Raw genomic sequence first — 25272 nt, 5'->3', positions numbered from 1 at the left:
GATTTATCGGGTCATAAAATCGAGCTTTACGTTCTCGCACAGACAGCGAGGTTATTTTACTGCAACATTTTTATTTTACAATAAAGCAAAAACAAAATCCCAAGCCATTACAGTAGCGCAACAAAAACACGTAGCCTATTAACCCAGTGTAGGCTACCAAATACTTTTATTTCAAACTTTTGAAAATCATTTTAAATAAGTAAAATAGCCTACTGTTTTACAGCACTCTATAGGCTATGTGACTTTCCTATTGCGTATAGCCTACACAGTTCTTGTTTGATTTTGTGCCTCTGTCAAAGCAATTTTCCAACTGCTTTTAATGTCTCTTAAAAGTTAACTTTCATCGACTAAAAACAATCGTTTAAAATACAGTGGACTCAGCAAATATAGATCTTCAGGTAGGAGAACACCCCTCCTCCGTCTATCCCTCTCATTCTTCTCCTCCTCCATGGGTCCTACCTTTGGAGTGCGTCACGTGGTTCTGCTCTTACAAATAACTCGCAGTAAAGTAGAGAGCAAATCAGAGAACAGTTATATTAGGCATTATCTGCAGCAGCAGCAGCAGCTATACCTCCAGATACAGACAAGGCACAGTGACAAGTCGAAACACAGAGGACAACTACACGTTTTTTTTCCTGAATCGCATAGCCTACTCGTGGAAGTTTGAATTCTGGGCTAAAATCAAGACGGAAAGAAGAGAGTGGGAACTTCAACAGCGATATTCAATCAAGTCACTTGGAAAAGAGGGTTCCTGACTTTATCACTAGACGTCCTTATCTGGTGAGATAATACAACGAGAGCTCTTGGATGAAATTGTTTAAGCCCTTTGCTTACAGCTATCAACGTTTTTATGTAATCTGCGTTTTCAGTGATAAAATATAGATGTTGGAGAGATTACAGTGCAGCTTGATTCGATCCCCGCAGATGATTTAATGGGTTCGGTATATAGTGTTTTCCCAAGATATCTGAGACTGCTGCTGATAATTATTTATATCCCTATGTAAAGATATGGAAAGTAATTAATGTCATTTTAGTCTATTAAATACAAATAAGATACAGATAACCGAAAAATCATGACAATTATACGGGTTGTCCATCTTGACTGTTGCCAATTGCATATATATAAATATTATTGATTGTCTATAAACGTTCGCATTAAAAGCATCGTTCAAATACACTCTTAAAAATAAACATTCCAAAAAGGTGTTTTTGCAACTTTTCAGTGAACCATTTTAGAACATTTTATAATAAAGAAACTTTGGATGTTAAAAGTTCTTCATGGATAATAAACAATAAACAACCTTTATTTTTAAGAGTGTAGCCTGTGTTGTGTGTGTGGAAAATGTAAGAATGTCTCGCTTTCGTTCAGTAATGATAAATTCAAAAGTATTATCATTAGATTTTTAGGCTATATATTATTTTTGCATAATCTAATACTGAGTACATAATTTGATTGGTTTATTTTTGGTTTGTCACCAGGAGTGAATTCCTTTTTTTTCCCCCGAGGCCGCTGCTCAAGCAACCGTTGCATTGGAGATTTTGGACGTTATCGAGGCTTTTACTACAATCTGGGCGAATTTCAAGATTTCAAAATCTGAAAGGATAGCCTAGTCATTGGATACAATATGTATTCGAGCCTGGCTTTATCCTCCAACCCGTCCCCCTACGCACACGATTCCGGGAACTACATCCACCCGTCCGCGAGCTCACCTGTGTACGTGCCCACCACCCGTGTACCTGCCATGCTCCAGACCTTGCCTTACCTACAGACCTGTGAGTCCACACACCAGGCCCATGGGCTCGGCAGTCACCACGCCTGGCCACAGACTGGCTCGGAGAATTCCTCTTTTAACCCGGGCAGCCCTCATCCTCCGCCCGGTTTCTCTTATTCGCACAGCCCTCCGGTGAGCAGCAGCACCGGCAGGGACGCCGCGTACCAGAATTCGCTGATGTTGAGTAACAGCGGCCGGGCAGATCAGTATGGAAGTGCTCTGGTGCGCTCCGTCGGGGGTTCCTACTCCAGCCCGTACGCGGCCTACATGAGTCCGGAGATGGCCACCTCATGGACGCCAGGGCCCTTCGATGGCGGCATGATCGGTCTTCAGGGACGCCAGGGAAGTCTACCGGGAAGGAGGTCCAGTTTAGGTAAAATGATTTGCCTCAACAATTGCGTTTTCTCCTTGATGGGACATGTAAATATGTACACTAAAATAACAACACCTTCACGATAATTTTGTCTGCGCCACATTATTTAACGTTTTATTTAAGATTTAGTGTCGCCTTTGATTCTGTTCCGCTATCCTTTTGCACAAGCGCATGTTAAAGTGAGATCTACTATATTACATTTGGGTCGTTAGTTTGGCAATAGTTTAAAATCAATCTTTCAAGTCAGCAGGCAAAAATGGTTGGAATGGAGGGGGTTTCGTTTGATGCTGTGATCTCACAATTTATTGCGGTGGTGTTGAGGGTTATTTATTGCTGTCTAGGTGTTTATGTTAGACCCTTCGTTGTTAGAAGGCATAGTTAGTTTGGGTTTGACTACACAGGCACATTGCAAATGCTAATCAAAACAAAACTTGATCTTATTCCACTAATACACATCCTTTAATGGGCAATGCAATCACTTTAATTTAAATGATAATTTAATTCCCTGCTATTGTCTGTCTACATGTGGATTGATGAAAGGGTCCCATGCGCACCTCATAATTGTGAGAACTATCCAATCTACTGTCACCTTGATCAAACTTTTCTAAACAGACCATTACAGTCAGATACACATTTAACGGCCGTTCCCTTTGAAGATCAGTGCTTTAGGCCGACACATTTTCTTTGATAGTCCATAAAATGTCACATTTAGTTCTTCAACTGTGGACGATTTATTCGGGCATACATAAGGGCTCGGGCGTTTGATATTGAGCAGTTGCGTATTCTGATGTTTCGTTACACAAATGTTTAATAAACGTGTAGCCTAAATCTATATTACAACAATCCATCAGAGAGATAAACAACGTATAAGTTATATTTTATTAAATATTAATATATGATATTACATTTAAAAAAACACACACACAAAAAAAAAATAGAATATTATTACATAGATTATTAATGCCCACGTCTTATTTGAAATAAATTGTTGGAGGGCGTCACGTGTCAGATCTTGATTGATTGGTGACCCCTGGATCTTTAACACTGATAAGAGCTCCATTGACATTCCGTTCGCTTGAGGCCCTCGTGCCTCGTCAGCGGCCCTAATAGACACTCCAGTGACCCTGGATATGCTCGTATTAATCCATTCTTCATTCCATCTAGAGTTTTGTCACATTCCATACCGCTAAAGCTCAAGAAAACACCAGGCCTCACCTAAGGGTCTATCTGCATCCATCCAAAGTGCTGAGTTCTTCCTGGGCTTTAACAATAAAAACTACTATTATTATGTAGTAGACCTTTTCTTGACACATCGTTTAAAATTCCAATCATTTTATTTTTATTTTATTTTTAGGACTATTTTACTTTATTATTTCATTTCGTTATTTTCCTTGCTCTGTTAGCAAACAAACATTTTGAATGTGAAGATAATAACTAGTATTTGAATATTATATTTTATATAATATGTATATATACACCTCTTTATATTTAGATTTTAGTGCAAGTATTGTTGAGGTTATGCGTCAAATCCATACAGTTACAGTGAGCCCTGATACTTTTTGAAAGGCTTCAACATATTTTAAAATGTTTGAATAATAGCCTTGGCATCGCTTCAAAATGTAAACTGATTTCTGATCCCAGCTTAAATTACACTTTTTGACATTCACCTGAAACATTAAGACGTTCGAGTTTTTATTCATTTAAGGTTATTCGTATTTGCCTTAAAGAAATGAGACATGGCGACATTACAGAAATGACAACTTTGAAAACATCTCATTACACTGACCCTTCCACTTAAACTTTAACGATTAGCCTATTTCGTCTCGCGCTTTATTTTATGATTTTAACGAACATTGTCCTCTCATAAATCACTCTGAACCTAGAAGAAAACCTTGGGAAATGAATTAAAAACGAACTGTATGTCCTTTCAGACATGCTGGACGACATGCCGTGTGAAGGGCGCGAGTGTGTGAACTGTGGCTCCATCTCGACGCCGCTGTGGAGGAGAGACGGGACCGGACATTACCTGTGCAACGCCTGCGGACTCTACCACAAGATGAACGGCATCAACCGACCTCTAATCAAACCACAGAAACGCCTGGTACATGCACACTTCTTAATTATTGTTAGTTATTTAAAGGCCTTTTTTAAACCAACACTTTAAAGGAACACGTGCAGATGTTACCGTAAACAGTTTTTTTCTACTTGACCTATTGACCCTTAAAAATTACTTTCTTTGGTTTGGCCCAAAATATTCAGATTGATTCAGTCATATTAAATAACGTTTTTACATGAATTAAAGCAGTCGATTTCGATTTTTGGTAACACTTTATTTTACAGTGTCCTTGTTACATGTAATTAGTAATAACAGTAAATTATGCATAATTACATGCAACTAACCCTTAACCAAACCCTAATCCTACCCTGACCCTATAGTAAGTACATTCTGTTAATTAATATTACTCAGTACTTAAATATGTCATAAAAATAAAAAGTGCAACCAGATTTTATTTTATCATGAATATGCTATAGTACAAAATATCCTGATGTTCCCAGACAATATCTAAACATTTGTTGCAGGTTTTCTGTAGTTGATACTTTTACAAAATAGTCTCACAAAATGAAATAATTTTTGCTTATATATAGGAGAGGTTGTGGGTTGATTTCAGGGTCAGGACTGGGAAGGCCAATTGAGCAAAGCCTTCACTGCTGTCCTTTTTCCCAGGAATCTCTCTCTCTCTTTCTCACTCATTCTCTTTTTATACTCTCTCACACACAATTCCCTCACTCGTCTCTACCTCTCTGTTTTCATTTTTGCTTTCATGACCTTGTCCTTGGGTCGGACTGTTTTTAGCCCAAGCAGCGCAAAACTCAAAACAACACCAAACTTTATGGAGCTTTGAGCAGTTTCATTCTTAGAAGAATATTAATGTGTGCCAGTAATTTCAGTAATATTAAAAAGTGCCTCATTTGAATTCATAAAGTGATGCTTGGAAGACCTGGTCACAGAGTTCTCGTCCATTTCCTCTTCTTTGTTTTTTGTTTTTGTTTTTTACCGCAGTTGCTTGCATTTACACTGTAAAAAAGTTGCTGCCTTAATTTTTTAAGTACAACCAACTTGTATGTTAAAGTAATTTCAACTTAAATTACATTAAACTGACTTAAAAATTGAGTTGAATCTAGTATATCTTATAAAATTTGCTTAAAATTGCTTAACTTATTTTGATGAGTGAAATCAATGCAAAAACATATGTTGTCATAACTTATTGATCATATAATTTTTTTTACAGTGCATGTTTGCACTAAACTTAGCTACTGCATTATATTTTTAACAGCAAAATATTTTTATTACAACATATACCACCAAAGGAACATAAGCAAGAACATAGGGGAATGGAGGATATACATTTGATCTCTCCCAGCTCTTTTCTAGCAAGGTTTGGCAAGCTTCGCCTTTTTTCTCACCTTTGCTATGTTAAATATTTTTTTTTCTCTCATTCCCTCTCTCAAAATTCTCTCTTCAACTCTGTAAGATTCTTTCAATGTCCGCCAAATTAACCACCTTCTCAACTATATGTCTCTGCAGCAGAGCACGTCACGACGAGCAGGTCTGTGTTGCACTAACTGCCACACCAGTACAACCACACTGTGGAGGAGAAATGCAGAGGGAGAGCCCGTCTGCAACGCCTGCGGACTATACATGAAGCTTCACGGGGTGAGTGTGGGATTTCGACCGCTGTTTCTAACCACAGCTCCATTTGGGAGGGTGCGTGTGCATGTTCGCTTGTGTGTGTGTGCAAACCTGAAGTCCACGTGACGCAGAGGTCATAGGTGTGTTTTATCGGAAGAGAATGAGAATGAAGAGAGGAAGGGGAGTCGCTTAAATAATCTTTGTTCTGTAAACTTGTAATTCTCACGGTGAACAAAATGACTCCCACAAGAAAAAAAATACATATATAATCTAGTTACAATTTATCTAGTTACATTTTTTAAACAACAAGACCCATATACCCAACTGAGTTCAATCACCATTATAAAAGTCCTCATACACTCTTGAAACATAACAGGGTTTTTTTTGCAGCGATGCCTTTGAAGAACCATTTTTGGTTTCCCAAAAAACCTTTCAGTGATCAGTTCTTAAAAGAACCTTTTTTTTTCTTAGAGTGAGGAACAAAATTGAACATTTTTCTACTGTAAAGAACCTTTTGCGCAATGAAAATGTGTTAAAGGTTCTTCGTGGAACCATTGATGCCAGTTATGAACCTTTATTTTTAAAGAGTGACTGAACCACCAACTCATTTTTAACTCTTTGCAACTCTTGAATGGTTAATGAATAATCAGTCGTTAAATTCGATTCTTTTTTCCTTTACTCTTGTTTTAGGTACCAAGGCCATTAGCAATGAAGAAAGAAAGCATTCAGACAAGGAAACGCAAACCAAAGATGCCCAAAACCAAAGCATCCTCAGGTAAGAGTTGAGAAAAGCATTTTAAAAGAGACATTTTTGAAAAAGATTTTTAGACAAAAGCGGACATGAGTGATTTGGATGGAAGTGTGGGAGTGAGTGAGTCAGAGAATGTGTGGAGAGAAATATGGGGTGAGCGAGAGAGTAAAGGGAGGGGAAAGGGAGTGAAAGAGAGAGAGAGAGAGCAATAACAGCACTTTTTTCTGTTATCAATGGACATGTGGTGCGTATGCGGCACCAGCACAAACACAAACGGATGTTTGACACCATTAATTGTCATTTGCAATAACCAGCATGTCGAGTTTGCTGATCTTTTATTGTGTCTGTCATTCACAATTTGTTCTATTTGTCTTTTCAGGGTCAACAGTGTCTGGCGCTACGTCTCCCACTTCATTGCCTGTGTCAGAGAACGCCTCTACAATAAAGAGCGAACCCAATATCGCAGCTTCTCCATATGCGGGCCAAACTGTTGTCTCAATCACACAGGTATGCACTCACGTGATTGATAGGATTGTGTTTTTCTTTGTAGATGTCACCATCAATGAAAGCCAGTTATTAAATATGGGTTGGCTAAATGATTGATTCCCGAGTTTAAGTTCACTCTTAAAAAGAAACATTCTTTATTGGCGTCAGTGGTTCCATAGAACCTTTCCATCGCACAAAAGGTTATTTATAGTGGAAAATAGATTCTTCAGATTATTAAAGTGGTTCTTTTAAGAACTGTTCAATGAAAGGTTCTTTATGGAACCTAAAATGGATCTTCTTTGTCTTAGTTCACGTAATAGTTGACGTAAACTGAATATTCTGTCATCATTTACTAGCCCTCATGTCGTTCCAAACCTGTATGACTTTCTTTCTTCTGTGGAACACAAAATAAGATATTTTGAAGAATGGTTAAGCTGTTTTGTCCATACAATGACAGTTATTGACTTAAATGCGGCAACATTATTTTTCAAAATATCTTCTTTTTTGTTCCACAGAAGTCATGCAGGTTTAGAATGAGATAAAAAATCTGTCATCATTTACTATAGATAACCGATCTACTGCAAAGCTCGATTTGGCATTTGTCAACTAACAGTGTTTGTCTTTGTTCTGTTTAAGTCATCAACACAGTTGGACAGTGCCAGTTCAGCACACGTGGACATCAAATATGAGGACTACACATACACCCCAACGTCAATCGCCCCACAGAACTCCTGGTGCGCGCTGTCCCAAGCGTGATCTGAGACCTACTACCTTCTCTAAACCTTTCCAGTGCATTCTGGGAGAAAAGACTTTTAACAAGATCTACCTAATAGAACATTTACCTAAATGTAGACAGAGGAATGCAAGAGATCGACTGTAATCTGTGCTACTTTGCCTCGTCGATTTATCGTGGCATATCTGTCTGAGACTGTGATGTCACGGCTGATTCATGCAATTCCACCAAAATACGGCGGAGGACAAGCAGCGACTGCAGTTCTCGAGTTCCTTAAGCAATGATCGGGAGGACAAAAAACATGCTTTTTATGGCTTCTGAACATGTTTCATGGCTTAGATGTTAATGATTAACTTTTAAGATACATTATTTATGTTGAGATAAGAATGGTAGAGGCACACAAGTCTCTCCCATAATTCCCCTTATCCTTCAGGGAATGCGTCTTTATGGTCGTTATGACTTTAGATCGCATTCTTAGCCTGGATGAGTCTTTTAAAAGTTTCCTTGTTGTTTTTGATGATTCCAGACTCTGTTTAATGCTGTATTGTGTTCCTCCGATGATCCGAAGTGCAATGACCCTCACTTTTCAGCAATTTTTTTGAAAAGGCACACATTTATTTTAATTGTTCGAAATTTTGTGTTTTGTCTTGTCAGAATATGTTAACCTAAATTTATTTGCTGTATTTTGTTGATATATATTGGAATTATATCATTGTTTTATTGCATATAAAATTGCCAAACATTTGCTTTGTGTCTGCATGTGTTTGTAGAAATTTTATAATTCTCCTTAAAGGGATAGTTCACCCAAAAATGAAAATTCTGTCATTTACTCGCCCTCATGTTGTTTCAAACCTGAATGAATGTATTTCTTCTGCTGAACGCAAAACAAGATATTTTGAAGAATATGGGTAACCAAACAGTTATGGAGAACAAAATACTATGGAAGTCAGTGAGGCCCATTAACTGTTTGTTTACCCATATAGTCTTAAAAATGTCTTATTTTATGTTCAGCAGAAGAAATAAACTCATACAGGTTTGGAACAACAGGAGGGTGAGCAAATGAGGAATTTAGGATTTTGGGGTGAAAAATAAACTGTTTACTTTCTAAACAGTAATTAATGAAAATAAGTTAAAGAGTTTTTTATGAAGGAGGATGACGGTCAGACAGGCAAAAGTTTATCATTATATTTTTTTTATCAGTTTCATACTGTTTTTATAACAACGAGGGGCCGTGTGGTGATTTCCATGGATTTATATTCATGGTTTCAGTGTGTATCTGTGAACTTTAATCTGATCTACCAACACAATCTTATAGCAATTAACTAAAATGACTATTTTAACCAACTATTTAATAATTATTTTATGTTTTCGTATGAATCGCATCATACGAAATCACGACCTCATAAAATACTTCCATTTCCTCATGAGATCAGGTTGGATATACACATTGTTTGACTTGATTATCTCAGAATATTTGAAGCTTTGTATTATTTTTTGTGCTTCATTCCCACACACACACACACACACAAAAAAAATGACCAAAAGTACCGTTCAACATGACTTGTTTTGTTTTCAAAGGTGGTTTGTTAATTTTTAAAACGTCCTGACTTTATAATGCCAAGACGTAGGCCATATAGAAATTGTATATGAAGGCTTTGATGTTTATGACTTTATATAGTTCCTTTGTGTAACCTGTATCCTCCTAGGTGTTGCTGAGTGTTTGCCTGAATGACTCTCGGTGTCTGAGCGTACCTCTCTCCGCAAAGTGTTGGCGATCAAAGGTTGCGTTCCAGCTTGGCTTTATGGTGCTATGGTTTTGGGTTGGGCTAGAACATGTTGGCTCTTGGCAGGCGCGTCAGCATGAAGCCCACCCTCTTTACAGCCTCATGGCGACAGAGAGGCACCGCCATCCACCTTTATTGCTATTGGCTGAATTAGCTGGCTTTATCTCGTGGTGTCTTAGTTTTGTTGCCCAGGTGATGAGGTACAATGTCAAAAAACTATTGCATCAGGTTCACAACCTCAGCCTCATGAGTAATGCTTTATAAGCAGTATTTGACTGTTTTTATACGCCCATGCCATCATCATCATCACACAACCCGCCGAATAATTGTCTCTTCTGAAATGAGGTGCGGTGAGCTTGGACAGAGCAAGCATGCTTTATACGGTTCAAGACTATAAAGTCATCACTTTGAATCATTGAAACGCATCCAGTTCTCCTCAAACGACCTTCATCAGAGGGGCAAGCGATAGGAAAAGAGCCTGTACTGACATTAAAACAAGTGACAAGCTATATTGTGTTTGTGATTAAATGATTCAAATATTTCTGGGAATGATATGGAGATTCCATGATTTTTTTCATAGTCTATATTTAATTATAATTTCACATCTCCAAAGGTTGTGAACAGACCATGATGGTTTTCAGAAATGCTTGAGGTTAAGACAGTTTCAACCTTTTTTTTTTTTTTTTGCTTTCTATTATTCATTAAGATGGATATCTCATTTTCCCCCTTTCAATATTTTCTCTTTCATTTGAGTGTTTCTGAGGGAAAGACAGATTTTTCCCAAGGTCACCCTCCTTCATTCATTTTCTCTGCATTGCGCTCTCTATCCTGTGGTAAAAAAAACAAAAAAACAAAAAACAAAACAGGATATTGTAGAGCAGTTCTGACCATGAAGGAAGTTATGGAGGGGGCGACGATTCATCCTTCAGTGTGACAGTGGACTGAAGGATTGTTGCTTTGTGAATGAACAAGTGTGTGTGCCACAACGTGATGAATGGCTGTACACATTTTGTGACTGTGTCTGTAACAGCATCTGACGTGCTGCAGAAATCACCCGAATATTGGCTTCTGGGGATTCTGGGATGGCTCCATGGATTCATGGGGATTAAACATGGTATATAAAACCCAGGCTTTATTTTAAACTTTAGACTGCTAAAGATCACTTTCTTAATCCGTATTGATTTGTTTTCAAAAAATATATATTTTTATGAATATCTGTACTGTTTCTGAACTGCATGTATTTATTTGATCAAAATACAGTAAAACAGTAATAGTGTGAAATTTAATTACAATTTAAAATAACACAAATACAAACTGTTTTATACATAACATATTTTAAATTGTTAATTTCTAAATATTCTTGTGATAGCAAAGCAAAATTTTCAGCAGCCATTACTTCATGGCTGATTAATATTTTTGTTTGTTTGTGGAAACCGGTATAAGTATATATTTTTTTATTATTATGTAGCCTACTGCTACAAAATTGTCCTTGCTTAATAAAATGATTGAATAAAATGATTTATATATATATATATATATATATATATATGTATACACATATATATATATATATATATATATATATATATATATATATGTGTATACACACATATATATATATATATATATATATATATATATTATATATATTATTATTATTATTATTATTATTATTATTAAAACAAAACCAGTCCAGTCACCACAAAACCACAAGGGTCAATTTTTCGAAAGTGAGATTTTTTCATCATCTGAAAGCTGAATAAATAAGTTTTCCATTGATGTATGGTTTATTAGGAAAGGACAATATTTGGAATCTGAGGTGAGGGTGCAAACAAATCTAAACATTGAGAAAATCGCCTTTAAAGTTGTTCATTTATGTTTGCGACTGTGCTGCATTCACTCACAAATTTTTTTTTTTTTATACATTTACAGTAGGAAATTTACAAAATATATTTATGGAACATGATCTTTACTCAATATCCTAATGATTTTTGGCATAAAAGAAAAATCGATAATTTTGACCCATACAATGCATTGTTGGCTATTGCCACAAATATACCCGTGCGGCTTGTGACTGGTTTTGTGGTCCAGGGTCACACACACATACAAAATATAATAAATAAAAAAAATTACAGATTTAAAACATTATTTTTTGTAACCACCAAGTTCTGCCTGCATGAGAATCCACATGCGTGCAGACACACACACTCAATAGTAGGCTATGCAAGATAAAATTAATTGGCTACAATGCTGTCAATCATAAACCTCAGTGGTATATGAGGTAAATTATATTTTTACACGTATTACAACTGTTCTGTGAATCATTTCAAATGACTGCATCCACTGAGATCAAGATATAAAACTAGAAATGTTTGATTGAAAATGATGTGGGCCTGCTTAACCCTATAGAAGAAGAGGTTGCACCTTCGTTTTGTTCACCTGTGTGCACTTGTGTATTTGTCAGGGCAGTTTGTGTTGGGGATTTCCTCAGAATGAGCCGTCAGATAGCAAAGCTGCCAGAGATGCCAGTGCCAGAACACACTAAAACTGCAATGTGTTCTTATATGACCCCACTATAAGGCCTGGGCCAGAGAACAAGCCAAGTGTGGGGGAGAAAGAGAGAATCAACAATAATGCGGCAATAATAATGAGTCTTGCTCCAAAGGTGCATCCAGCTGACGTCTTCATTCAGAAACGCTCAAGAGAGGAGTTTTCTCAAACTTTGTCTTTGTGGACTATTAGAGGTGAACAAAGAAGGATCAAGCAGCAGTGTTCTCATTTCTCACCTTTTAGTTGCGTCATCATTTTTGCCAGTCTGCAGTTCTCAAAGAACACCAAGGCTCTCAGAACGCACTATCAGTAAAATGACCTTCGAGGTGCCCTGTGTACTTTACGCTATAGCATTTGTGAGCTATTAGAACTGCCAAAGCTTTCTTTCTCTTGCAGTCTCTCTTTCTTCACAGCATTACACCAACTGACTGCCTTATTGGCCCCCTGCAACTAAAAAAAACACCCCTGTATTCCCCAAGACACACACTGTCACTGGCACTAGTGTGTTTGTGTTAGTAGCTCTTGGGGGTTCACCACAGGACTCCTATTATATTGTAATTGAGGACTCTGTTCTTGAATATGACCCCCACCTTTCGCATTCTGGAAGAATACAGAGTAACTGACAAATGGTCCAATTCAGAGGACAAATGAATCTATTCTTTATGGGGCAACATTATCATTCTATTTTGTAATAATAATACTAATCATTTTAATGAACCCCAATCGCAGATGCTTAGCATGCTCAATATTATTACTTAAAGGAATATTTCACCCAAAAATAAAACTTCTAGACAGAAAAGAAGATATTTTGATCTGTTTTGTCTAATAAAGATCAATAGGGGCCCAAACAAAGCAAAACAAATCACTAAGGTTTGTAGAAGAAAGAACAGAAGTCACAGGTTTGGAATGACATCATTGTGAGCAAATGATGATATATTTTCATTTTTGGGTGAACTTTATCAATGTAGTAAAAAAAAAAGAATTCCAGTCCCTTTGGATGTGTCCTAGATGACAGGGTGATTAAAGGAGACTCCCTCTCCACTAATACACTCACAAAAACAAAAACAAGAGGGTGACCCCGCCTATCCAAAGGTCAAGGTGTGCACAGGCCAAAGGTTGTGTTACAACCAAACGCCCATAAAACAAAGTGCATCTATGTACATAATTATCACAGCAAAATGGCACATGCACACACACTCAAATCTAATGCAAGAACATGCTCACATAGGCTACTGCAGCTACACTGCACACATTTACAAAGTAGGGCAGGTGTTCGGTGTTGGTTTTTGCACACACACACACTTTTCCGGTCACACACCTGGCCAATAGTCAGCTTCATTAGACACATATATCAAATACTCACTGCCTGTTACACGATCACAGTCAACAGTGAGTTACTCATTAACATGTTTTAAATCATAAATGGCATTATATTTATGATTTATTAAAGAAAATATGTTAAGTTCATCGCTGGGATGTTTGCATATGGTGCATGTAATTTTAGCTAATATTATTAAATCAACTCTGCCAGCTTTCCTGTGTTGTATTTTTTTTTTTTTTTTTTTTTTGCAACAGATTGAAAGTTATAATGGAGGCTACGAGCAAAATCTGCCAGAACAAGCTCAAAAATACAAATCTGTATTAACTGTACTATTCTATCACCTTGTACTGCAATGCAGGGCCATTTAAACCCTTAAGTCCACAAGCATGGGTAAATGTTTTACCAACTTTGACTACCCTGTCTTGAATATGGAAAGTGATTTTAACATTCACTTCTTAAAATTATCTAGCACATTTTTAATTACTAGTAGGTACATGATTAGTGACTAGTATATTGAATTTCACTATAACTAACTGAATACTATTCTCCCAACTATTATTCCTTTTGCTACAGATCACTATAGTGCCCACTAGTCTAGAAAATATAAATAGGCTAATTGCATTTTAAATCATAAATATTTATAATAACTATTTTAATTTTTAAGAACAATTCTCCATAGTGCAAATAATATTTTAAATGACCAATAGCAAAACAATAGGTAGCCTACTAAACTAGCGACCAATTATACTAGTCACTATTCGAATAAGTAGCCTAGGCTACTATCATCCAATGAATAAGTTATATTCTTACTATCTAATGAATACTTAATAGAGAAATTGAAAAAGATGCTGGTTACTGGTATTACATACTCGTAAATTAAATAGGTGGTACAAATATTAAAAAGAAAAAGAAAAAAAGTTACTAGTTAGCCTACTTAGTACATGTGTGAACAGCTTGCCATATCTTGAGTGCGTGTGAAGGTAAGTGGAATTGGGAGGGGCTGTTGTGCGCGTGTGTGTCCTCGTGCATTTTTCCTGTTATGGGAATTAATTCCATTTCACATGGGTATTATTAGAGGTGGTCGTTACTAAACTTAGCTTCATTCTCCAAGTTATTCCTTCTCTAAGTTTGTCCATGCATGGACAAAAAAGAAATGGCAACAAATAACCAGACCGACGAGGAAAATGCCAAAATAAGAAGGAAAATGGCATTGTAAACGATGAAACGGAGACGTCTGAGAGCGATGACTTCCGTGGCCGGGAGCAAGATCGTTTCCTTGCCGTGGAAAAATAGTCAGGAAGGGGAAAAAAGTTGAGGGGTAGGTGTGGGGGTAAAGAGAAAGAAAAAACTCCATCTACGTCTACAATCAATGCGCCCCTCCTCCCCCATGTCGCCGCCATCTCTCAGGCCGTAATTTACGATGCCTCGCTATTTATTTGGCGCACACCTCCTGGTAAAACTCCGTTAACAAACTTCACACTTTGCGGGTATATTGTATGCAAACCGTGTATTTATTGTGTTTTGTCACGAAAAGGTGGCGTGTGAAATGACGACGACGTCTCAATTTATTGTGATGTGAGACTGTGAGTTAAGAAATTGACAATCTATCAATCTGTTTTTACATTTCTAAATAGCCTAGATGTTTTAGGTTCCTCGATGCTAGTAGCTTCACCTCCCCTTCAACTTTGAACTCTGAATAATACTTGCCAAGAAGACTCGTTGAATCTGCTTGTAACAGCCACAGTGAAACACACACACACACACACACACACACACACACACACAAAACCTGGTACACTTATGAAAATCTCCAAAGTTGTGGTATTGTGTGTAGGCTATGTGTGGTGTGTGAGAGAGAGTGTCTATTCATTCATCTGTCATCAGGGAGGTTTGGTAAGGAGACTCCGTGGAGCCCAGAACTCAGGGGTCAAGTCCAGGTTTTCCCAGCCCCCAGCATCCCTCCCGCTCTCCTCCGCTCCAGAGAGATGGACAGAATCAGGGAGAGGCGTGAAGGGATGGGGAGGAGAGGACATGAGCCTGAAGTGATAGATTGATGCTTAAGATGACGAACAGTGGGAACGGATATTATGGACGAAAAACAGTTTACTTTTACATTTCGCAGCCAAGGTGTTTGGCTTCTGCTTGCAGGGTTTTTTTTTTTAGTTGAATGGTTGTGATTCTGTGGTTGTGAGTCTTTATTTTACATGTCAGCTCTGATGGGAAAGACTGTATTTTGCATATTGTTATGAGACAGCATCCATTTTGCTAATGTTTTCCAGAACATTCAAGAAAAATGACGTTTTGCAAATTCACAGAATTCTCTATCTTAAAACAATCTTACTCAGAACATAATTGTTAAATGTTATCAAAGCTGAATTTTCAGCTTTATTTCTCCAGTCTTCAGTGTCACATGATCCCTCAGAAATAATTCTAATATGCTGATTTGCTTCTCAAGAAACATTTCTTCTTATTATTAATGTTGAAAAAAGTTTTGATTCATATTTTTGTTAAAACCATGATCATTTTTTCAGTATTCTATGATGAATAAAAAAACAACAACATTTTTTACATGAGATTTTGAAATGAATGAGTTGTTCTCTGTCATGAACAAATTATTAACCTTCTAAAATGATAAAGGTGTAAAAATCAGCATAATGGAAAAAATATCCTTGATATCAGAAGCATGAGTGTAAGATGCATCCAAATAATTGCATTCAATTCTAAATGCATTCAAAACCTTAATATGCTCCTCCCGGTTTCAAATCATTCTTGCGCCTTTGCATAATATAGTGTCTCAATTGTGTTCATTTGGCTGTTATCCGTTTATTTAAGTGCTAGTGCTGTAAGCTGAGACCCTGTGCCACACTATGACCCTGTTGTAAGTAATGTCCTCTATGTCACCCTCTCAGTGTGTGTCCGTCTGTCTGTCTGTCTTCTTTTCTGTCTCCTCAGGTGAAGTGTGGAGTGATGAGGCCCAGGACTGCTCTCTCTCTCGCCTTCTCGTCTCCAAAGTGCCAGGCATTTCATGCAGGGTGAGAGACGTTGCTGAGGTGTGTGTTATTCTTGATGTCGGCCTCCAGCGGGGAGCAGGAGTCAACACAGCTAGTTACATTCACAGCGCCATCAGCCTGTCAATCAAGTCAGGTAAGCACACCCCCTATTGGTTCATGCTCTAACATGCACACTCAAAAATACAGTATGCACTAGTTTCACACATAAGACACCTTTAATGTAAATGTAATGTATGTACACCTCATTAGAGGTGCATGTTGTTCTCCAATGTTTCCTGAACTCGGAGCCCTTTCATTCCTGCCTCATTATTTTACAGCATAATCCATCTGCAGATAATAACCATTTGGGCAATCAGTGACTGAGTATGCCAAAAGATACCACATTCTTCATAAAAAAACATATATTATAATCATCATATCTCTGTGTATGTAGTTGATACATTTACTGATGTTCTTATGAATTTGTAATCAATAAGCAAATCAAATGATTTACATTCTACTAATAATCCAGCCATTCAATCCCTGATTTATTAATTATCAACCAAACAAAAAGAATGTTACATACCCTACTGTTCAAAAGTCTGGAGTCAGTAAATAAAAATAAAAAACAGTAATATTGTGAAAAAGTATTATAATTTAAAATGACTGTTTTCTATTGTAAGACATTTTAAAATGTTATTTATTCATGTGATGCAAAGCTGAATTTTCAGCATCATTACTCCAGTCTTCAGTGTCACATGATCCTTCAGAAATCATTCTAATATGCTGTTTTGCTGCTCAGAAACATTTCTTTTTATTATTAATCTTAAAAAATGGTTGTGCTGCTTAATATTTTCGGGAAACTGAGATACAATTTTTTCTGGATTCTTTGATGAATAGAAAGTTTTAAAGAACATAATTTATTTAAATTACAGTATAAATTCCTTCACCGTCACTTTTCATTGCTAAATAAAATTATTAATTTATTTAAAAAAAATCACAAACACACAAACTGTTTACTTGTCATGTGACCATGATTTATATATAACAATACAGTTTTAATAATATATTCTTAATAGACCCTTTAAATATTATATGTACCAAATATGGTTAATGTGTGTGTGTGCGTGTGTTATGCGTATAATGTGTATTATTTTACAGTAACGACAAGACTTGCTAGTCAAATATCCGCGATCACAAAACACGTGAAAGCTAGTTTTTGTCAGGGCTGATTTTTGCATAGTCACATTCCATTAGAAACGTTTTCATGAGTGGAATGAACTTTGACCCTGCCCCGGTCAGCTGAACTCTAGCCCACTCATTAATTTATAGACTCTGTGCCATCTGATTGGTGCTGCACTGATGATGTCAGCCCTGAAACAGCAGCACTAAATTATAATCATAGCCATCGTAAAGACAAGGGCCTGCTGCACATGTGGAATTCTTTTCTCTCTCTTTTTTGCCTTCTCTTTCATTATCTCTCCCCTCTTCATCGTCTCCACGCAGGATTTCCTTATGTTCCTGTCTCCGTCTGTCTATCTATTTCTTTTCTCTTTGTCTGTCTGTTTCTCATGTTCCTCCATTCGGGTTAATCTCTCACCCTTTCTCATTCTGTTGTCTCCCTCTCTCTCTCTCGCTGCTTCTGAACATGCACTTTGGATAACCCTGTTTTCAGAACCTCCGCTGCACTTTGCAGATAGATGCAGCCTATTTATTTTACTGTAAGAACACAGCAGACACAGGGAGCCAGAGAGAAAGCCAAAGACACATATATTCTGATGGGTTAAATCCAAAAGAAGTTGGCTGAAAGTAAGTGTGTGTGTGTGTCTGCCGACTACATCTTCAAGAGAGCCCTCCAGATTTATAGAAGTGACTCTAGACCTTGAAATATTTGTAATCATGATTTGTTTGATTATGTGGGGGAGTGGAGAGAGAGCTGGAAGTACTTTAATACCGAATTCTCTCTCTGTCTCTTTGTCTCTCACTATGTCCCCCCCCCTCACACACACACACATAACATACAACCCAACCCAACCCCTAACACACAAACACTACATCACTGCCTTTCGTACCTATTCGAGCTCTTACAGTGTAGTACTCGCATCTTAATTCTGATTGGTTCCAAGGATGCTGGTTCTTTTATTAGAATTGCACAGGTTTGTGGACGTCATTTTTTTAATAATATAAACACATTTTTAATAATTCATATTCTAATAATTGTTCATTTCTAATAATTTATTAAATCTGGTGTCATTGTTGAACTATTCCTCTTTATAGGCCACAGAACTGGAACAGCCGTCATTCCTGAAGTTCAACACGTCTCACACCGCTTGTATGTTTGTTTTTGGCAACGCTTTGCAATAAGGTTTTATCTGTTTTCATTAGTTAACTACACTAGGAAACATGGACGAACAATGAACAATACTTCAACAGCATTTGTTAAAGGGTTAGTTCACCCAAAAATGAAACTTCTGTCATTAATTACTCACCCTTATGTCAGACCTTTGTTCATCTTCGGAACACAAATTAAGATATTTTTGATAAAGTCAGAGAGCTTTCAGTTCCTCGATTGAGAGCAACGCAATTTACACATTCATGGTCCCAATCGAGGGATAGAAAGCTCCTCATTTGTGTTCCGAAGATGAACGAAGGTCTTACGGATTTGGAACGACATGAGGGTGAGTAATTAATGACAGAATTTTATTTTTCTGGGTGAACTAACCCTTTAAACTTAGTTATTTTCAACATTTACTAATAAATGTAAAAAAAACAAAACATAAGTTGTATCTGTTAACATTAGTTCATGCACTGTGAACTGACATGAACAAACAATGAACATTTTCCTTCAAAATTGGCTGAGAAAATATTTTAAAACGTTCACAGATTCTGTCTGGGCTTAGGGAAAAGGAAGGTTGCATGTCTCATGGAGAAATGTTTGTCTGAAAGGTATGGATCTCTCTCTCTCTCTCTCTCTCTCTCTCTCTCTCTCTCTCTCACTGTAATGGTATTTGTAGGGTTTGATAAGCTCCTCTCTGACGGCCTCCTGTCCTGATGATGTGGACGCAGAGACAAAGGCCGACTGCTGCATTCTTCTGAACCTAGGGTTTAACACATGCTCAGATAACAGAAAGGTATTTACAGCACACTTCACTGTTACCTCAGGAAAAGCGGCCTGAATCTAGAGCTTATAAACTAATGCCGCATTAAACGACAGAAGAGCATTTACACAATAGTTCTTTTAGTTTATTGTATGGAAATTGTTTTATGTGCCAGAATTGATTGGCAAGACTTTTCCATATGTCAGCTGCTGCTATCATTTAAATGAAAAGGATGAGGATAAAGCAAGATTTCAATGATGTCATTAAAAGAGAAGTGAGGTTGGTGAGCTGTAGTTATCGCTGTGATGTCACTTTAATATGTGCCGATTAGACTGCAGTCAGTGTGACTGTGAGTGTATCAGTGAGCGGCAGGCCTGTCCATCTGAAGTCCCGCTGGGATTCCTCTGGCTGTGTCTCATTGTGCTGGACCCTGTAAGACAAAGGGTTAAGTAAATGTTTGGGGAAGATAAGGCCACTCACACTGACAGCATGCAGACTTCAGGGACCGGGCTCCACTACGGCCAGATACACACACACACACACACACTCCTCCTCACTTTTGCCTCTTACTCAATTTCAAATTTTCTCTCTCTCTAAGGATTACTTCATCTCTCTATTCTATCTCCACGACTGTGTGTGTACAGTTTTGCAACAAAGTCGCCAACATCTTATATTACATTTTCATATCCTCATCATATATCTTAATGTTGAATTAAATATACAATTTTATTTTATTCAGTACTGTGGATTGAGATGATTGTTCACTGGCTGCTAATTTTTTTTCCTTCACTTTATTCTTTTCTCTAATCATAATGTTTTGAACATGTTTTCTTGTGAATATTGTTTTAATTGATAATCATTTATAGGTTTTTCCCATGTTCTAAACTTCACTTTTTTAAATCCTATTAATCTTTTGTAATATCCTTTTAACAAAAGCCAGATCGTGACTTTACGTCATCTTCCAGGAAGTGACATCAGTTTTGGTGGAAAACAACAACATAAACATCAGTTAGTGTTAGCAATGGGTTTTCTGAATTCAATTTAGTTTTTATAGTTATTTTAATTATGACATTACAGTTTATAAAAAACACATTTTCTAAAACAAAGTTTAAGTGTCTGAGTTTGACCAAAACATATCTAGTATAAGAGTCTAGTATATCCTTTTATAGAAATGCTTCCTTTAAATTACAGCACAAACATACACATTATTCTTTTTTTATACTTCAAAACAGTGCATAACAGGATTGAGGATTTCTTTGTGTGTGTATGAGAGAGAGATTATGTGTAACACACATCAGTATTATGTTTTAGGTAGCATAAGGCAGTGGGAGGGAATGGTGGAGACTTTCTTTGCATGGCTGTTCCAGCTGCTATCTCCAGCTACAAGACTAAAAGTCTGGCCAGGAAAACAGACTCGCACACACTCACTCCTATTTTCTTTAATGTGCTCTGCTCAGTTTTTCCTACTTTAAAAACAAGCTATAGCAGTCTGATAAGAGAGGAAGGCCTGTGTACCTGCGTTTGTGTGAATGTCACTGTGTCATGTTCCTTTTTTTTGGAGGGTGTGTAGCATTACTCATTTGAGCTATGACATTGCGATCATTAGTGCTATTAGCATCAGGGTAAATAGCTATGAAATACTTTGTCACATTAGCAAAGCATCATTTAGTGTCATTTTGTGTCAATTCATGACAGCTTGTGAACTGAAGGTGGGCCTACAAATACAAAAAAGCCATGTCACTTCTTATTATCATGTTTTCTGAGGCAGAGTACCCTAGTAAAATGGTTACTTTAGTGTTTTTTGGATACACTGTAAAGAAAGTTGCTGCCTTAAATTTTTAAGTTCAGTCAACTTGGATGTTTAAGTCATTTCAACTTAAACTACATTAAACAATGTCTTAAAAAGTTTAATCTTGTAAAACGTAAAAAAAAAAAATATGTTGTCATAATTTATTGATCATATAATTTTTTACAGTGTATGTACTTTGGAAATACCATGATTCTTTGACATGTACCATGTTAATACCCTGTTTATCTTTGAATTGGCTTGAAGTAGCATGTAAATATCATGGTGCATGATTTTGATAATCATTCAATACTGTGGTATTGAAGTGCCATGGTGTTGCCATCTGATAACATCATGCTGACTGTACCATGGTACCGCCACAGTACTTTTTTTAAAGGTCAACCCAGCACAGTCTCCTTCATCCAGTTTCAATACAGACAATTGAGCCCTGAAAATTCATAAACTTCCCACTTTCCGTTTACTTCTTACTTTCACACATATTAAAATTATGGCCTACATTTTACACAAATAGGAGATCATAAATCCAACCGCAGACGTCAGCTACACAATGAAGTGCTGCCATTGATGTGTTCTCGCCATACACAAACAGTGAACGCTCTCCGTACACAGTTAGACGTTTTGTTTTTCTCCATAATTGGGCTGTAGAATAAACACGGAGGTTAGGTTGTGGAGCAGAGATGTCAGATAGTTTACGGAGACTTCATTCATGTATGGTCAAGTCTGATTCAGCCAACAGCTAATAAGTACGACGAACATCGTGTCAAATTGTCAGAGACGTCCAGAGTGGCTCGGTTAATGATACACAGTCCTTGATTTGTGTGAGCTGCTAAATAGCAGTAACATTAGTTCAGCTGTTTTAATGGCCTTGTTAGCATGTCAATGAAAGATCAGTATATCAAATGATGTATTACCTGCCATCTTAGTTATGAAGAGCCAGCACCAGCAAAAATGGGGGGAAAACAGTAAATTTAGTTTAAAAGTGTTCTTGGATCAATGTGAATCATAACATATAGTGGGGGTGCATCCTTTCTCAGCCAGTGAAGATTTAGGTGGACAGCTGTTTGAAATGGGGGAATGTATTCACAAACCTGGAAATTAGCTTGTGCTCTTTGGATAATCTACACCTTCGGGAGGACTGGGAATCTAAAAACGCCCTCCTATCCTTCTCTCACTCCCCCCACTCTGTCCATCTCTTGTTCTCTTTTTGGTTCTGTTTCTCTCTCACACATACACACACTGACACAAACACATTCAGACTTTCTTTATATCTCTCTTTCCATTGGCTCTACCCCCTCGCCCATTACCATGACCCTTGTTCTTCCCACTTACTTTCTCTCCATTCTCTCTCTGTCTCTCTCCCTCCCTCCTGCTGGTTTTATCAGTGGTCCTGCTCAGTGTCCTACTGTCATGTCTTGATGTGATTTATGTCATGGGCTGTGAAGTTTACTTATCTCCTCCCCCTACACACACTCTCTCTCACACACACACACACACACACACACACACACACACACACACACACACACACACACACACACACACACACACACACACACACACACACTAAGGAGATGGCTCCCACTTTCTAGGGCTCAGCCAACCTGGCTCCTCTGCCGCCCAGCACCCAGACCCGGCCAGAGTGAGTAAGCAGAGTGTGTTGTTTGTGGTAGCGAAAAGTGTGAGGGTCTCAAATGAGATGGCCGTTATTTAGTGGACAGTCAAAGATAGTGATGTATGCTCTGTCAGTCATGAAGCTATAGATTTTCTTCCAAAACCATTCCTTCTCTGGCCTGTCCTATCCTTGCCTATCCTATAATATCCTGGTCAACCCTATCATATCCTGTCCTATCATATCTTGGTCTGTCCTATTATTTCCTGGCCTATCCTATCCCTTCCTATCTTGGCCTATCGTACCCTGGCCTATCCTATCTTTTCCCAATCCTACCCAGTTGTGATCTATCCTATCCTATCCTGGCCTATCCTATCTTTTCCCAATCCTACCCGGTCGTGATCTATCCTATCCTGGCCTTGCCTACTGCATACTATCCTACCTTGGCCTATTATATCCTATCTTATCCTGGCCTATCCTATCCTTTCCCAATTCAACCCTGCCTTGATTTATCCTATCCGGTCACATTATACCCTACCCTGTCCTGATCTATCCTGTCCTGTCCTGTCCTGTCCTATCCTACCCTGACCGATCCAATCCTATCCTGTCCTGTCCTACCATCACTTATCCCATCCAATTATATGTGAAGAGGGCTGTATTCTTTTGCCCCTTAACTATGACCAGTCATCTGGCACCAAATATGTCATTTCCTCCATCCAGTGACTCACACTGTAACTCACAGCGAATCCAGCTCCATTTATATGTCATTGTTCTGTCTGTAATTTTGAAATACTTTCATCCCAGTGTCTGCTATGTATGCTTGTGATATTTGTGAGGTGCATATGTGATTTGTGTATGTGTGCATGTGTGCGGTGGAGAGGTCATCCACATCTCTCGTCTACACGGCTCTTAGTGTGGACCCTTTGATGTGCTTTTAGAATGGCCATACAGCTCTCTGCTTTACCTCTCGCTTGACAATTGTTTATTAGTTTTGAAACGGCTTTAGTGGACATCAGGCTCTCTGAGATGGCGCTTTTGAGGAGAGGGCGACTCAAAACTCACCCGAAACCCTCCTCCTCAGGAGCTGGACCCATGACAGTGAGTCACAGAGACCTTTAGAGTTTTAAAGGAGACTCTGGACTGCTGGGGTGAGGAGTTTGAAAGATGGAGGAATGGATAGGGTGAATGTTTCAGTAAGAGCAAGAGAAAATTTGAGATGGCCACAGAAGAGCACAGGAGAGGAAAGAGACAAGGCAGAAGACCACCCTGGTCTTTAAGAGCTCATTGTGTGTGAGATTTATAGCAATGGTTACTGGTTGTGAGAGGTTTTTGAGTGTCCTGTGGAAGTGCTAAGAGAGTGCTGCATAAACGCCTCAAGAGCATTAGGAAACTGACATATATGCAAAGAGACAGCACGACAAAGCAGTTAAATACTGGGCAAATCTTTGTAAAAATGACTTGAGGTAAACATAATTCACAAAAATCTGGATAATTCACCTTAAACAGGTTGCTGTGTTTTGGAACATATTAGCTGGCTTCCAAGTTGGTCATCAGAGTGCATCTTTATTATATATTTTTTAATTGCTGTATAGTAAGATATGTATTTTTGTTAATACTTTAAACTATACTTGTTAATACTTTGTCATACACTTAAAGATACATTCTCTGAAAACCTCAAATATCTTACACAGTGTTTCTTTTCATGCATTTTTTCTGTGTAGTTTGTTTTTCCACACGACTGTGTGTACTCTGGAGGTGACGAGGGAAATTTTTTTGACATTCTTTTTGTTTAATTTTTTTGTTGTAATAATATACAGCCTGGCATCTCCTGCCCATCTTATGCATTTCTATGCAGGTTAAAATACCAAGCAATCACATTCAAATTATTTTACATGAAGTACATTCTAGACACACATGACTAATATAGTCTCTCTCTTTCTTTTTTTTAAAGGAACCAGCACAATGCTATTATTAACAATTTGCTGTGAGATGTCACTTAAAGTGGCAATTGCTAAAATTATTACTGCAAGTGCTTTTTTTGTCTTCTTTTTTTCTAAAATCAGGAAATAAGTGCACAACTGCATTGCAGCTGCTTCCTCCAGAGGCTGTCATAAAACATGTACATGCACGTAAGAGCATTTTATAACAATTTGGATCAGTTTAATATCAATATGATATGTTATCTATATTTTCCAAGAAGTCTCACTGAGGTTTTAGAAACCTTTGTCCAAAAGAAGATCTGGATATCATGAAATGACCAATGCAGACTCTGAATTAGCAAAACAGCATTATGTAGCCAATACAGTC

General features: G+C 37.6%; 1 protein-coding gene across 1 annotated transcript; it reads left to right on the top strand.

Moving 5' to 3' along the window:
- Nucleotides 1-439: 439 nt before the first annotated feature.
- gata5 (GATA binding protein 5) lies at nt 440-10143 on the top strand. The gene is made up of 7 exons (XM_084099228.1): nt 440-780; nt 1480-2145; nt 4077-4246; nt 5732-5860; nt 6527-6611; nt 6967-7094; nt 7710-10143. The coding sequence occupies exons 2-7, from the start codon at nt 1626-1628 to the stop codon at nt 7827-7829; spliced, it is 1152 nt and encodes a 383-aa protein (XP_083955354.1). The 5' UTR covers nt 440-780; nt 1480-1625; the 3' UTR covers nt 7830-10143.
- The last annotated feature ends 15129 nt before the right edge of the window (nt 10144-25272 follow it).

The sequence above is a fragment of the Abramis brama genome (genome assembly GCF_963993115.1).
Source record: "Abramis brama genome assembly, chromosome: 22".
Lineage (NCBI taxonomy): Eukaryota > Metazoa > Chordata > Actinopteri > Cypriniformes > Leuciscidae > Abramis > Abramis brama.
The sequence above is the reverse complement of the archived record's forward strand: the minus strand, read 5'-3'. Positions and strand labels throughout refer to the sequence as shown.